The following is a 16,421-nucleotide window of genomic DNA, read 5'->3' on the forward strand; positions in this document are numbered from 1 at the left end:
TAAAAACTGCTGCTTCAAGTGTTCTGCTGCCAATCTCTGCTCTTTCCGCTCGAGTCTGCTAGCCGGAGAAGGCGCTGATGAGGCACATGGCGACGAAGCAGAGGAGAAGGATAGCCAAGTTCACTGTGAACACACGGAGAAACATCGTGTTGGCCTTCGTTGCTCTTGGGTTGATGAATGCCTGGTTCAAGTAGCCAATCCTGCCCACCGGATCTCTTAGATTGCCTGGAACGTGGCTAGAAGGCACTTGTCTGGAAAGCTCGTCGTTCCAGTCCATTCCATTACTCTCCTTTCCTCGGCTCGAGGAATTATCTCTATTCCCCACCGTCCTCCCCATCACCTGCTGGCCAGGACGTGCATCCCAAGCTACGGCTCTCCATGCAGGCAGCACCCTCGTCAGTCCCTTCGTCTGCTCCTGCTGGTGGGGCTTCAGGCGCAGGAACTCTATGTACACCAGAGCGACAATCATGGCGAAGTCCTCCGAGATGAGCACGACGAACCAGATGTCGATGAGCTTGAGGTAGGAGGTCTTGGGGATGGACTGGCTCGTCTGGGTGAAGAACGTCGCCAGCACCAGCAGCGACGTCAGGGACACCATGATGCGGTCCTGCCGGAGGAAGGGAGCAGTTTACTGACTCATTCATTCACTCACTGATTCACTGAATTGTTAATTGCTTGGCTGATCAATTGGTTTATAAATTGATTAATTAAATGATCAATTGAATAATTAACCATTAGTGATTCCTGGTTAATTGACTTGTTGGTTGATTGAAATAACCAGATGGCATAAACACACGTTATTCATCCGATCCTCAATATGGCTGCTACTAATTTTCTCAATATACCCAATTAAAATTGCCTCCTGGTCACTGTGCGTGCCTGTTATTTCTTAGTTTGGCCCAGTTTAATATCATGATAAACCAAGGGAAGGAGTCATGAACCATTTACGTGTCTACTCACGAAACATTTACATCTTTCCGAATTCATAAGTTCTTTAATAAACAATAAACAAGCTAAGCTACAATGGTTACAGGAAAAGTGTACACGTCTCGTAGGTGGACATGCAAGTGCTTGTTGAATTCTATCTCAGTTTATTACACACCGATGATAGGGCCATGTGTGTGCAGATGAAAAGTCACAATAACGTGGCTGAAAAATGATGACCAATTCACACACAAGAAATTGAAGAGACGACGACGTTTCTGTCCGTCCTGGACGTACGTCATCATATGTTGGGTCACCGCCTTCTTTGATATTGTTGATCTGGTTTGGGAGTGCTCAATGTTATCAAAACATTCGACTTAATAATGGTCCAAGGTGGACCGAAACGTCGTCATCTCTTCAATTTCTAGTGTAATGTGTATATTAGCTGCAATGTCGAGTCGGTTTATCTCTGTGGTTTTTTAACATTGACAGAGTGGGAAAATCCTTCACTTAATTCATGTAGCTTGTTTTATGAGTAACAACACAGCACTTCAGCTTATCAGTTGTATAATTTTGATGGAGTTGAGAGAGGCATGTGCGAGGCACTCCCAAACCTACTCCCGAAACAACTCAGGTGAAAAAAAACACCTCATACTAAAAGCAATGCAGCCTGCGAGTTTTTCATCGCTACATCACGTTAGTGAGATTTGTTTGTGCAGTGATATGTTGTTATTTATAGCTTTCGATGTATTCGGCGGTTTCTGGCCACGAATTCACCCTGTGTGTAAATATTGTTTTTACTTTTAAAGGAGGCACAAACAGCTGTTAGGCGCCTGTGAATTGGTATTACTGCAGCATCTAACGACGCACACGTATCACAGATTCATTAATGGTGTCATTACGTATGTTTAAGCACCAAGAATCTCTCAACTGATAAGTTGTCACCAGCATCATCATTAACAAGGACACATTACGACACTGACAAACATATATACATATGGGATGTGATCAAACACGAACAAAGGCAAAAAATGGACACAATAACGAACGTGAAAATACGGACACACACACACAAATGTATGTTTAACGAACATATAACCACCTAACATATATTGACGGGATGGATAGACTTTTATTGACGGGAATTTGGACAGACACACTGACCTGAAAATCAGCAATATCAAAGAAGGCGGCGAGCCAACATATGATGACCAGCATGATGGTGGGGACGAAGGTGTTGGCCAGGTAGTAGCCGTACTGGTTCCTGAAGAAGAAGTTCACCTGGACCACGTCGAGCAAACAAAGACAGTGGCAATCATTAAGCAATCACTTTATTTGTATTATTGGCCATCTTATTGTATTAAGTGGCATTCTCGAGTTGTGTACTGGGAGAGCATGTGTAAGTTAGTGTGGTGTAGAGGTGTATCCAATACCGTGTGAAGGTATATCCAGAGGGATGTCTATTGGGAGGTGTTGACCTCACATGATGAATTTGGAGTGAGTGATTCATGTGTCTAAGGTGTTCCCTGCTTCACTCGACCTCCGACACTGTAACCATCTACCCTATACGCAACCTGTGGGAAAATCATAGCAGGCAATTATTTATTTTTATTATATTTTTTGTTAACTTGTATATTGAATTATTATGATGCTAAGTGGACTGTATATTCTGATTCAACCTGCCAGAATTTTATCTGCACATAGTTTGGAGGGACAATTATAGCTTATACTACTATGAGTGGATACAGGATAACCTACAAATTGTTTTCCTCTTGCAAAATATAAATTATACCACATATGGTGGCCTAATCTACAGTATTATTAATAACAGTAGTGTAAAGCCTTAGCTGAATGGTTGTTATGTCTGATTTGAATGAATATGTTGTTTCCTCCTACTTCTGTTAGGGTGTGGCTACATGTGCTCCAGGGCATTGCAATGGTGTCTGGCACTGTAGCGTCGGTGTACATAGGGTAGCAAGAACTTCACAGTTTGTGTGGACCAGCCTATCTTTGTAGTAATTCCAAATCACAATTTACCTGTCAAATGAAGTACATTAGTAATAGCACATTAACATATAAAGAACAGGTGTGGCATGAATATTGTGCGTGTATAGTGCTAAATAAACTTACTTTGAGCTTTAGGCTCACAGTATAGCCGGGAAGTTTTTATAGATTTATATTAAAAAGGCCTCATAAAATCAAATCAAATAACTAGTCAGATACTCAGGTACTCCTGTTGTTGTAGAGGTTGCTGTGGCAGTGCACTAGGATGGCATAGTCTATTGTGTATGATGCATGTTGCAAAATCTCCAGGAGCCCGTCTCCTGTGGAGTTTTGTTTACAAGTTCTGCTGCGTAACCGCCGCCCCTGTCTGGGTGGCATTCCAATAATGTTTTGTTGGTTCTATTTAACAGTAACAAGGGAGTCTGTAGTGTATTTCTAGTGTATGGTCTAATTATATTCAGTCCTAGTGAATTCTATTTTATTAAATTTAAACACTAGACTGAAGTTTAAAAGAAATAAGAGTTAATATTTACGCGTTCTTGATGGCGTTACGGAATCACCCATCCTCTAAATTATTAATGGGATAACTATAGTATGTTAACGTGTGTATGTGTGGATTACCGACACGGCCCATCCTCATCACTAACTATCTTCACTACACAGTCTTCATCACTGCAACCCTCTTCATTGACCGGGTACCCACATATAAAGCCATCATCACGACTCTCCATCATCACTACACACAGTTTTCATACTTTTAGCAATCTTCACTGACTGTATCTAACCTGAATGGTTGAGACCAGTGACTGTATCTGACCTGCATGGTTGGGACCACTGACTGTATCAGACCTGGATGGTTGGGACCACTAACTGTATCTGCCCTGGATGGTTGGGACCACTGACTGTATCTGACCTGGATGGTTGAGACCACTGACTGTATCTGACCTGGATGGTTGGGACCACTAACTGTATCTGCCCTGGATGGTTGAGACCACTGACTGTATCTGACCTGCAAGATTGGGACCACTGACTGTATCAGACCTGGATGGTTGGGACCACTAACTGTATCTGACCTGGATGGTTGGGACCACTAACTGTATCTGCCCTGGATGGTTGAGACCACTGACTGTATCTGCCCTGGATGGTTGGGACCACTGACTGTATCTGACCTGGATGGTTGGGACCACTGACTGTATCTGACCTGGATGGTTGGGACCACTGACTGTATCTGACCTGGATGGTTGGGACCACTGACTGTAGCTGACCTGGATGGTTGGGACCACTGACTGTATCTGACCTGGATGGTTGGGACCACTGACTGTAGCTGACCTGGATGGTTGGGACCACTGACTGTATCTGACCTGGATGGTTGGGACCACTGACTGTAGCTGACCTGGATGGTTGGGACCACTGACTGTAGCTGACCTGGATGGTTGGGACCACTGACTGTAGCTGACCTGGATGGTTGGGACCACTGACTGTATCTGACCTGGATGGTTGGGACCACTGACTGTAGCTGACCTGGATGGTTGGGACCACTGACTGTATCTGACCTGGATGGTTGGGACCACTGACTGTAGCTGACCTGGATGGTTGGGACCACTGACTGTATCTGACCTGGATGGTTGGGACCACTGACTGTATCTGACCTGGACGTGACTGACGCTGTTGAGGGTGTAGTTGATGCTGGCCTCGGAGATGAGGATGTACTCTAGGAGTTGACGGTTGCCGGCGAACTGCACCCCGGGTGTTGCCTGTGGGAGAGGAGGAGGAGGAGGTGGTGAGAGGAGATGGGTAGAGAAGGGGGATGATGTGAGAGAAGATGGGTAAAGGAGAAGGAGAGGAGGTTGCTTGATGGTAAAACAGGACTTTGGGACATCTTGAGGAAACTGTGAAAGAGTAGTCATGAACTAGGCCTGGTTACCAGTTTCTGAACTTGCTACCGCTGTCAAACTACCTCTCTCAACCCTGACAGGCTGAATTTGCCCATTGTGTGTGTTTAGTAATGGAAAAAGTAATTAAGTAGTATGAAACATGTTGTTGTTATAGATTTAGCTACTCAGGACGTAATGTCCATGTAACACTGGCTATGGTGAGCCTGTAAGTATGAAATAGAAGCAATATCATTATATATCAAGTATGCATGAACATTATACCTAGCCTAGCATAAAGGAGCAAATAGGTAGGATAATTATAAGGAGAAAGAGCCAATAGGCCTTCTGCAGTTACCTTCATTCTTAAAGTGCTATGCCAGAACGATGGCAGCATTTGGAATGCTTGTGAGTACTAGGATCTGGGATAGGATTGAGGGAAGGAATGGGTGCCCAACCACTCAGACCATCAGTGATCAAAAGCGGACCTGCGATGTAATAACTCGGTTCCAAGAGTTCCTAAATCCGTTTAGGATATTATTCCTATAAACAAGAGTTTATAGGAATAATTTTATAGAATTGTGTCTTGTGCACTTCACTTTATTCGTTAGTAAATGCACATTGTATATTGTGATCCGGGGTACTGAGACTTAAAAGCAAGACTTTTATAAGTATTTAAAGGCGCTCTCTATTTAACATTCCAGTTTTGCCCAATCACTCTATCAATCAAGGAGTAAATCATTAATAACAATAATAAATCGTGGGATCCCAGGTTAGATTCCCAGGCGGGACAGAAAACGTTTGGCACGTTTTACTCCACGAAATGCTTCTGTTCACCTAGTAGTAAATAGGTACCTGGGCGTTAGTCAACTGTTGCAGGGTTGCAACATGGGGTCAGTAGGCCCACCTTGTGGAGAACCTCAATACAAGCCGAAAGTATATATGTACACAGGCATCCTGTCCCCGACAAAACGAACTATTATATCATTCGTTGATATTTTTTACCAAAAAGCATCTTAGCTACAAGGATCTGATGTAACAATCTTCTACAGGGGAGTACATAATTTTTCATAGGCATACCTTTGGATTCTCTACGAATCCATCTTACTTGCATAAGAACAGCTAATTTCTTTCGTCGTATGTTGAATCCGTCTTACCTGCACAAGAACGCCGAATTCCGTGGTGATATCCTGAATGTTGTAAACAATAGAGCATGACTGTCGGTCGAACGGGTACAGCTGGAGATCAAAGTAGCACTTGAAGGTCAGAGTGTCCTCTTTCTGGAGTGTCATAGTGTTCTCCCCGCCGCTGTATACCGTATCTGGGGAAGAAGGAGGAGGTGGATGTAGAGCCAATTGTATCTGAGGAACTACTTCGAAATATGAAGGCTGACTGAGCGTTTTCGGTCATATTACATGACCACTGTCAAAGTCAAAATGCAGGAATGAACTGCAGGAGAGCAAGATATATAGGGAAGAAGAGCGTGGGAGCAGAGGCTAGAGGGGGAAAAAAGAGGTGATATGATCACCACTTATACAATACTAACAGGAATCGACCAAATTGACAAAAAAGAATTCCTGTAACCAGCAATTACGCGAACGAGAGGACACAGATTCAAGCTAAGGAAACAAAGGTACCAAACAAATATTAGAAAGTTTTCTTTTGCAGAGTGGTAGACGGTTGGAACATGCTAAGTGAAAAGGTGGTGGTCAAAACTGTCAATAGTTTCAAAGCGTTATACGACAAAGAGTACTGGGAAGACGGGACACAACGAGTGTAGCTCTCGTCCTCTAACAGCACTCAGGTAATTACCAACCTTCTCGAATGGTTGCGTCATCATCGGGCAGCGGACCGGCAGTCTTTTCCACAAACACCGCCCCTGACTGGTCGTGTACCTGCACGATGCTCAGAGTGGCGTCTCTGATGGCCATGACGGGGGTCCACACCTGAGACTGGTCCTTGATCTTGTTGGCCACAGAGTTCGTCTGGAGGTTGGTAAACTTGAGCCGAGGATCCCGCCACTTGAGTTCGAGGGAGGCGTCTATGCTGATGGTGAAGGAGACGAGGTTGAAGTCCTTGATCGAGGTCACGTTGAGGAAGAAACCTATTGGGACTGGCTGGGACGCCAGTTTCGGGGGAGGGAGGCTTGCGGAGTACCAGGAAGGGATCTGGGCGATGCTGCAATTCATCTCGTCGCTCTGGTCGGTGCAGTCGACGCTGAGGTCACAGCGACGGGTCTTCTGAATGCAGGTGCCGTCGTCGCACGTGTACTCGTCGCCCCGGCAGGAGGTCAGCAGCAACTTCACCTGTTCAGGAGTACAAGGATTAAGGAAACTGCAGGGATATACACTGATAGGTGTAGCCCGCTTCTCAGTATATATACACTGAGAGGTGTAGCCCGTTTCTGGGTGTATATGCACTGAGAACTGAGACTGAACAACACTGAGAGTTGACTTTAGTCCTGGACTATGTTCAAGATCGAAGCTTACTTGCTGGTTGGTCAGTAAGTAAGTAATTATCAAAAGAAGGCACCAAATCGGGAAGGCTATTTAGCACCATCAAATATGCGGAATAATCAGAAGGTGCTAAATATCACCAAGGATGCAAATACAAGAACAGAAACGCATAAGGCGAACGATGTCAAAAGTATCCGATTCACCAAGAATTCTATTGAGGGACAAGAGACCGCGAGGGACAGTCGGAAAACAAGATACACGCTCGTCCTGGATGTCAGGATATTTAACAAGAATATGCACAGCTGTAAGAGGGACAATGCAATTTGGGCAATAAGGAGCAGGGCAGCGCTCCATTAAGTGACTGAGTTAAGCGTGTATGGCCTATATGCAACCTCGCCAGAGCCGTTTTCCATCCCCAGTTACGGTGGTAGGAGGACGGCCATGGTGACACGCTACTCTTAAGAGTACGCAGTTTGTTACCAGTAACAGAAGACCAACAATCTTGCCAACAAGTAAGGATGGAGGAATGAAGAACTGGGTAAAAGTCGGAATAAGGAACACCTTTACGAGAGATGGGACAAGAGTGGACAGCTTCCCCTAGCGGCAGCATCTGCACGCTCATTTAAAGGGAGACCAATATGGCTGGGAACCCAGCAAAACTCAACTGACTTAAATTTACTGAAAATAAGAAACAGCCAATGCTAAATCTCGACAACCACTGGATGGACCGGATTAAAGGACCCGAGAGCCATGAGGGCACTACAAGAGTCAACGACAACTACAAAGGAAGATTGACAACAAGAAAGCAGGAGACAAAGAGCATAGAGAATAGCGTCAAGTTCTGTTGTGAAGATGTTAGTCTTCGGAGGTAGGCGACCCATGTAAGTGCTGTCAGGAAAAACAACAGAGTAGCCAACACTGTTCGCAGACTTAGACCCATCGGTGAAGATGGAAACGGAGAAGGAGTGCAAAAAAAGTGCTCAAGAAAAAGACATTTCAGAACCATAGGAGGGATAAAAGCTTTAGTGATGTGGGTTAGGGATGTACAAAACATCCAGTTTTGCCAGAGTGTATGAGTGTATCAAAAACATCCAGTGTATGTCAACAGTTAGGGATGTTAGTGATGCGGGTTAGGGATGTACAAAACTTTGGAAGGGGCTCTCCACGGGGACAAGGAAGGAACAACATGAGGAGAAAAATTAGAAATACGATCTGAAAGAAAATCCTGTAAGCGAGATAACCGAACAAAAAGAGGGAGGTAGTGAAGAGGAACAGGAACCACAGGAGAGGTAAAAGTTAAAGCACGACAGAGGCGAGAGGAAGGATGTTGCAAGGACTGCACAAGATAGCAAAGACAATAGCGATCGCGGCGGTCCTGGAGAGATAGGAAGCCAGTGTCAACATACAAGCTGAGGACGGGAGCCGAACGAAAGGCACCAGATCTGAGGCGCAACCCAGTATGGTGCAAAGCATCAAGATGGCGAAGAGTAGAAGATGAAGAAGACGAGTAAGCAGGGCAACCATAGTCGAGTTTAAACAGGATAAGAGAGGAATGTAAAGCTATCTGCTTTACATTCCTCTGCTACCTATCAATGTGCCTATCTGCTACCCAAGAAGTATGGGACAGTACCAGAAGGAGGGTAAGGGCCTTATAGCATTCAACTCGGAGATAAGAGTTATGGGGCGACCAAGACAAGCAAGTGTCAAAGATTAACCCCAAAAGCTTAGCGGAATCCTTGTACACAAGGGGGTGACCATAAAGCGACAAAGAAGGGCGAAGAACATCACGCTTCCGAGCAAAAGTTATAGCACAAGTCTTAGACGTAGAGAATCTGAAGCCATGACCGGTGGCCCAAGACAATACGGTATCAATCGCAAGTTGAAGCCGCCGTTGAAGGAGAGGTGAATCATCACCCCGACAACAAAGAGTAAGATCGTTGATATAGAGAGCAGAGAAGGCGCCAGAAGGAAGAGAGGAAAGAAGACCATTGAGGGCAACCAGAAAAAGAGTAGTGCTCAGAACACTACCCTGGGGCACACTCTCGTATTGCTGAAAAGAGGGAGAGAGAGTGGTACCAAGCCTCACTCGAGAGAAACGACGAGAGGAAGCTTTGGAGAAAGAGAGGGATATTACCACAAAGGCCAAAAGAATGAAGTTGGGACAGAATATGATATTGCCAAGTGGTGTTGTAAGCCTTTTCCAGGTCAAAACGGATGGCAACAATGGAGGTTTTTGCAGCAAAGCAGCACGAATATAGACCTCCAAGTTCACCAGGACATCTGTTGTGCTGCGGCACTTGCGATAACCAAATTGAGAAGGGAAGAGGTGGTGATAGTGTTCTAAGAACCAGATCAAACGAACGTTAACCATACGTTCAAAGAGTTTGCAGACACAACTCGTGAGCGCAATAGGGCAAAAGTCCCTAGGGGATGTCCCCAGAGACCCTGGTTCTGAACAGGGAGGACAACGGCATCGAACCAGTCCTCAGAGACCGACAACGACTCCCAGACCTGATTATACAGATTCAGTAAATACTGAGACGTGCATGTAGGGAGATGGCAAAGCATCTCATAATTAATGCCATCGGAGCCCGCCGCCGTAGAACCGCAGAGGGCCAAGGCAGACTGGAGTTCAGAGAGAGAAAGGGATCGTTATAGGGAGGTCTGAGATGAGTGCAGAAATTTAAAGGACAAAATTCAAGGACAGGTTTACGAAGAAGAAAGGATTGAGGAAAATGAGAACCAGAGCTAACAGAAGAAAAGTCAGAACCCAGTTCAGTCACAACCTGCAATGAGTCCGCCACAAGAGTACCATGGAGGTGAAGGACTGGTAAGACCTCGGGAACGAACTTACCCGCTATCTTGCTGACACACTTCCAGATCTGCGGCAGAGGAGTTCCGGACGTAATGGTGGAAACATAAGACTTCCAACACTCACTCTCAGCTGTACGGATGGCCCTATGGGCCACCGCACTCTCCTTCCGAAACAAAAGAAAAGAATCAGCCGTCTGCCAGCGGCGGTGTCTTTTCCAGGCTGCACGCCTACAGCAGACAGCCCGAGCACAGTTCACATTCCACCAGGGAACGCACTTCCATGGTCCCGAGAGGAAGAGCGAGGAATACAGCAGAAGGCAGCGTCGTAGATGGTGTCATGAAAATGGAGGAGGGTGCAAGGAAGAGGCAGAAGGGAGAGGTCAGAGAGAGCAGCACAGAGGATAAATACGTTTCACTCTGCCTAAGTAAACTGCCACCTAGGGAAGGAGATTGGAGGGTGAAAAGAGAAAAGGTAACAATGATGGGGAAATGGTCACTGCCATGGAGGTCATGAAGAACTCGCCACGTGAAATCCAAGTAAAGAGACGATGAGCAGAAAGAAAGATCAAGACAGAAAAGGGTGCAAGTCCGAGAGTCCAAATGAGTGGTCTCACCATAATTCAGAAGAGACAGGGAGGAAAAGAGGATGAATGGTTCGAGAAGGCGACCCCGGGTGTTTGTCAGAACATCACCCCAGAGTGTATGTCGACAATTAAAATCACCCAGCAGGAGCACAGGCTTCGGCAAGGAGTCCGGTAGGTATTTAAGATCGGGAAGAGAAAGCGGGACATTTGGGGAAGGGAAGGGAGGGGAACTATCAGAAAAAGCGCCAAGCCATTGTGACTATAAAGCACTGGGAAGGGGTCAGGATAAGGATTTGGGATAGGGACAGGGGGACGGTAGGAATGGTGCCCAACCACTTGGACGGTCTGGGATTGAACGCCGACCTGCATGAGGCGAGACTGTCGCTCTACTGTACAGTCCAAGTGGTTGGGTAGGGACATTTGGGGGAGGTAAATGGAACAAACCGTGTACCATTTATGCACAAAGACACGTGCAGCAGAACATTGGAGAGGCGACAGAAAATGTAGGGGGACGAAGGGAACATCAGAACGAATCAAAAGAGCAGAAGTGGAACAACCGAGGGTCAAAGACAGCAGCAAGAGGGGCAGAAACCAGGAAGTGCACCTCAGCAAGGGCAGCAACCGAGAGGGAAGTGGGGGCCAAAGAAACCATAGCAGGAACAGGAGGCGCAACCACTGAAACGGGAGGGGATGGAGCGAGAGAGTCAGAGGTAGGGGGCGAGGAAGAAAGCGAAGCCTTCTTACCTGCCTGGGAGGAGAAAGGAGAGGAGCCAGGTTTTCGCTTCTGACTAAAAGAGACAGGCGTACTGGGAATCAGATTTAAGCGTCTCAACAGGAGAAGCAGAACCAGAGCAAACAACACGATTGCCGCTGGGAGAGCGATGGACATCAGCCCCCATTGACAGGTGGTGTGGAGAGCTAATAGACAGAGAGAAGGATGGGGAGGAGGATCGGAGGGAGACGAGGAAGAAGACACAGGAGACAAAACCGACTGGGTAGAAAGAAGGGGGAACCCCAGACAGAGAACCATGAGGGGGACCCTTCGGAACAGAACTTAAAAGAACAGTGGAGGAGGCGGTGGGCATGTCTGGGTCTAAGGTCTGGAAACGGTTGTGAGACTGAGAAAGGTGGGAAGAAAAGAGAGCAACACGCGAGCATAAGAGACACCAACGAAAGGGGGAAGACGGCAAACTTGGCCCCCTCGCCTCAGGAAAAGATAAACGCTCCCGGTGCTTCAAGGTGAGGACGGCTGCCTCGAGTTGGTAATGTACACACGCGCGGGAGAAGGTAGGGTGGGCCTCACCGCAATTGAGGCAGTGAGCCCGGGGAGAAGTGCACTCCGACTTAGAGTGACCTTCGTCCCCACACAAGTGACAGAGCAAGACAGTACTGGAGCACCGGAGGGCACCATGCCCAAACCTCCAGCACCTATTACAGAGCCGAGGAGAGGGAATGTACTCCTGGACGGAGCACCTGGCACCAGCAAGAATGACAGAGGGCGGAAGGGTCCTATCATCAAAGGTAATCTTCACAACCCGAAGGGGCTGACAGCGACGACCACGAGGGGGACGAGTAAACATGTTTACCTGGAGGACAGAATGGCCCTGGGCTTCGAGGATATGCCGAATATCTTCGTGGCAGTCCTGTAGATTCCTTACAACGGTTGCAACATGGGGTGGAAGGAGAATAGTGCCAACACTGGCATTCAACCGAGCGTTCTTGGAGACCCGAACAGGGGTCTCGCCAAGGCAGGATAAGGCGGCCAAGCTGGTGGCTGCATCTTGAGAAGGAGCAGCAACGGCACGTGTACTGAGACAGGTGGCGTTGAAAGTAACAGAGGCATCTACTGAATCAACAAGGTGCCTATGGAGGGAGAAATCGTCAGGAGGTTTAGAATCCAGAGGGAGGAGATCAAAGTATTCGGCCTACGAAACGGGACCAAACAAGGCTTGGTACACATCAGTACGAGAAGGGATCGAGCGAGTACAGTCGTAGCGTGGACGGCGTTGAGAACCCCCAAAGAGAGAGGGGTTAAAATGCGCAGTAGTCACAATGAGAGACTGAGCCAAGCCAGGGGACGAGGTGGTCACCACTGGAGGCTTGTGGCTCAACCCAACCACAGAGGAGGGAGAGGAGCAAAGGGGAGTAGTCAGGAGGGTTAAAGGAGGAGCAAGTCGGGGCCCATTGCAGCAGGGGCTACAGAGCCCGGTTTTCCAACACAGTCCGACTCGGGGGCTTGGTTGCCCACCCAACGAGCCCAAGAAGGTATAAGAGGAACAGATTGAGATATAAAACGAGAGGTCAGACTTTCATTCACGAATATGCCCCCACACCCACCACAGAGACACAATTAACGGCAGGACACCCAACAAGAGACATGTTGCCGATCTTGCCGGGACCCCCTAGGAGTGCGTCGTGAGTATACGCCCCCTTAAGAACCGTCAGTCCGTCGAGATTGGGTTCAGTGACGAAAGAAGGATTGACAATAAAAGGGTCCCCTTGCTCAAAACGTTGGATACTACAGTTCTATGGCTGAAAGAGTATGCTTCCTCAAACACCCAGGCATCAAAACAAAAGAAGGCTGAAAGAATAACTAAAACTGGCAAAAGGTCGACAGGAAATGACAATTAGAAAGGAGAAGAGGGGGAGAAATATGAAACATAAGGAAAAGGAAAAGTCATCCAGCAGAATTCGTGAGGACAGCAGCAGGAGCATAAGGACGCAAAAGGACAGAGGACTGACCCATGGAGCATCACACTCCGTCAGCCACCCACCAAGCCCCCTCACGGCAACAATAGGCTGGACAGGGAAAGGGGGTTGGTCAGTAAGCAGTTGTATTGTCTTAATAACCTTCCGTAGATTGATAGGTTTTAAGCTCAACACCGCACCAGTAGAAACTGCAGGAACTCATCTGTGAGATATCTCCTTGTTTATACCCATCTCAATATCACTAACCTTTGCAACACTGTCCCATCTATTATGTAACCTGGTTATGTCTTCCATTAATTCACAACCCTATTTCAAGACATTATGTACTCAGGTCTTTTCTCAATCTAAACATATCAAATTTTTCTAGACATCATTTTGTGTTCCAATTTGTGTTTATGTATTTAACACTAATAATATTCTCTTGTTTTAGGTGTTTTAGGTCTATCTAGGCTATTGATAGGTAAGGTTTAACTAAGGTAGGCTTGCCTAGGCTAGATTTATTAGGTTAGACGATATTTAGGTTGAGGTTTTACTAAGGTTAAGTTAGGTTTAGTTAAATTAGATTTTAAAATTTCGCACTAACATTAATACAATTTTGTAATTACTAAGAGGAGAACTGTTTGAAAGGTAAAGAGTCCTACAGAAATACATTCCAGGATGTTTTCCTCCATCACAAGGTCTTAAAACTTGAAGTATTGTTGACTATTCTATCTCTCATCGCAACAGCAGCTCCGTGTTAGCACTTATCGTTTACGATATCAGTACTTCTTACTGTCATCATGGCAGCGTAATCAGTATTTACAAAATAGTATATGAGCACTGAAGAGCTGCTGGGCTGTCCTCAATTCAATGATATTAAGGACGACTTTGTAGCATCCGAGTTTACTGTTTAGTGAATACGGTCTAAGAGCCCATGATCGAGGTCAAGAGTAGAAATCAGTTAAGACGTAAGCAGTGTATGAGTGCTGGCCCCAGTGTGGTCTGGAGTATGGAATCAAGTCAGACTTACCTCCTTCTGCCGACACTTGTCGCCATAGATGCTCCAGGTGTGTACGCCCACAGGATACTCTTGTCTCCACTGGGAGACCATGACAGCCGTCATCTCCTTGTAGACTCGGCTCCTCATCACCCAAGTGTTGTTCTCCTGCCTCATCACAATATGGTCAATGCCGTCAAAAACTAATTTAAAGTTCTTGTTGTCGCGAAAGGAAAATTGCCGATCAAAAGCAGAGTTAGTGCATAATCCGCGCAGCCGCATTTGAGGGAATGTGGTAAAGTTACAAAGAATACAGGCTTCTATGTCACACGAGGTGGCAGCCCACTTATAGTGTTCGTGCGTCACTGACGCTATGCACTGGTACTCGGTCGTGACCGCTTCGTATAGGCTGAGGAAGGGATGGTAGGTGAGGGGCGTCTGGTCCGTCAGCTTCAGCCACCGGCTAGTCTTCAAGTCCCCATCTGCGCCGATCCAGTACAGTTGTGTCCAGATATCATTGCACTGGTCCTTGTAGCTCAGGAACCTGTCGAAGAGATAAGTATTCACCTCGTCGTCCTCTGGAAGAATCAGCTCCCCCTTGAGCTTCTGGCACCAGGAGTTTGCGTCCTTGAAGTGCATCTTCCTAGAGAAGAAAAGATAAAACCCGGAGATGTAGTTCCCACACAGCTCCTTCGTGGAGATGTTCCGGGTCTCGGTGGGTCCCTTCACCTTCAGTACACCATTCTCCAGATCAATCAGCGGTGGCTTCAGCCCAGGTAGGTCACTGCACCTCAGCAACTTCTTCATCTGTTCTTGCCCCAGAGCCACGTCGTAGATCCTGTAGTCAGCTATTTCCCCATCAAGGTTTTCTTTGAGGATAAAGTCACCCTGCATGGAGTACAACTTCTGGCCAACCACCAGACGGCCTCCACCCCGCACCTCCAGGCGGTGGTCCGGCACCAGTAGCGAGATGGGAGGCTCCAGGTGTAACACGTAGTCCTGCAGATATCAACAATAACACTTATTAAACACTATGCATATAAAGGAACCTAGTCTATGAAACTCACTCCATTACGAATTGAAAAGCTGTCCAACTTTTGCCTTATTCAAAAATAAAACCAAAAAGTACCTAATTTCATCTTCATAATTTCCTACCTAGTGCTTTAAACTTGCTCACTATCCATTGCGAGTTTATAATCTGTATCCACTGTACCTGTATTTTGTGCTAGCCAATCCTCCAATATATGTACCTAAGCCATATAACTGTATCATTGTATTCATTGATATCATCTTTATAATGGCTGTTATATTGAACACATATTGTGTGCTACGCAATCCCCCAATATATATACCTAAGCCTTACAACTTTACCATTAAACATTGCTATCATCTTATGTGCTATCAGGGTGCCTACTAATCTTTGTCATATTATCAATCAAGCTATCAGTGTGCTTTAATGTACTTTAATATACCTACTAATCTCTCTCAAATTTCTTACAATGTACCTGTTAGCATTTTATAAATTTTGCTAGAAATTACCTACTTAATATTATCTGTTAGATTAAGGACCTGCCCAAAATGCTGTGCATACTAGTGCCTTTACAAGAATGTAAACACATTATTTGAGAAGGTTTTTTTTGAGGAGGTTCAAGCATTGTTCGTCTTCATAAATAAGAGTCAGACAGTGTAGGTTCCATTTAGGACCTGTGTCTTTCCCGGCAATATTAAAAAATCAAGCACGTGTTGCAGATCCAATTAAAAGGAAGCCATGCTAATTACCGTAAGTAATTGATGGGGGTCTCTTTAAGACTCGGAAAAGAAAATCCCTCCACGGTCATTAAAATTAATTAAATTGGCCGAAGGAAGAATAGGTCAACCGGGAAGTACCTTTCAGGTAGTGTGAAGATTTGATAAATTATTAATACCACACCACCTTGCTATATATCTTTGACAAACGTGCTTTAATCCCAGTGATCAACCTCTCACATTTCATCTTTTCACAGTGGGGGGAATAGTCTCTCAGGGAATGCCCAGAGTCTGTCCCCGTGTTAACCCTGAGGCAGCTACCATATCAGCTCTATGT

General features: G+C 46.1%; 1 protein-coding gene across 1 annotated transcript in view; it reads right to left on the bottom strand.

Moving 5' to 3' along the window:
* The window catches only part of LOC138355019 (uncharacterized), a 24,548-nt gene continuing 8,127 nt past the window's right edge, over nucleotides 1–16,421 (bottom strand). Inside the window, exons 4-9 of the mRNA XM_069309731.1 lie at nucleotides 14,372–15,337; nucleotides 6,616–7,105; nucleotides 5,957–6,120; nucleotides 4,578–4,682; nucleotides 2,089–2,205; nucleotides 1–607 (exon numbers count right to left, since the gene is read on the bottom strand). Coding sequence (XP_069165832.1) covers nucleotides 59–607; nucleotides 2,089–2,205; nucleotides 4,578–4,682; nucleotides 5,957–6,120; nucleotides 6,616–7,105; nucleotides 14,372–15,337 — 2,391 coding nt within the window. The 3' untranslated portion in view covers nucleotides 1–58. The remainder of the gene's footprint in view (nucleotides 608–2,088; nucleotides 2,206–4,577; nucleotides 4,683–5,956; nucleotides 6,121–6,615; nucleotides 7,106–14,371; nucleotides 15,338–16,421) is intronic.

This window comes from Procambarus clarkii, chromosome 65, assembly GCF_040958095.1.
Source record: "Procambarus clarkii isolate CNS0578487 chromosome 65, FALCON_Pclarkii_2.0, whole genome shotgun sequence".
In the NCBI taxonomy this organism is placed as follows: Eukaryota; Metazoa; Arthropoda; class Malacostraca; order Decapoda; family Cambaridae; genus Procambarus; species Procambarus clarkii.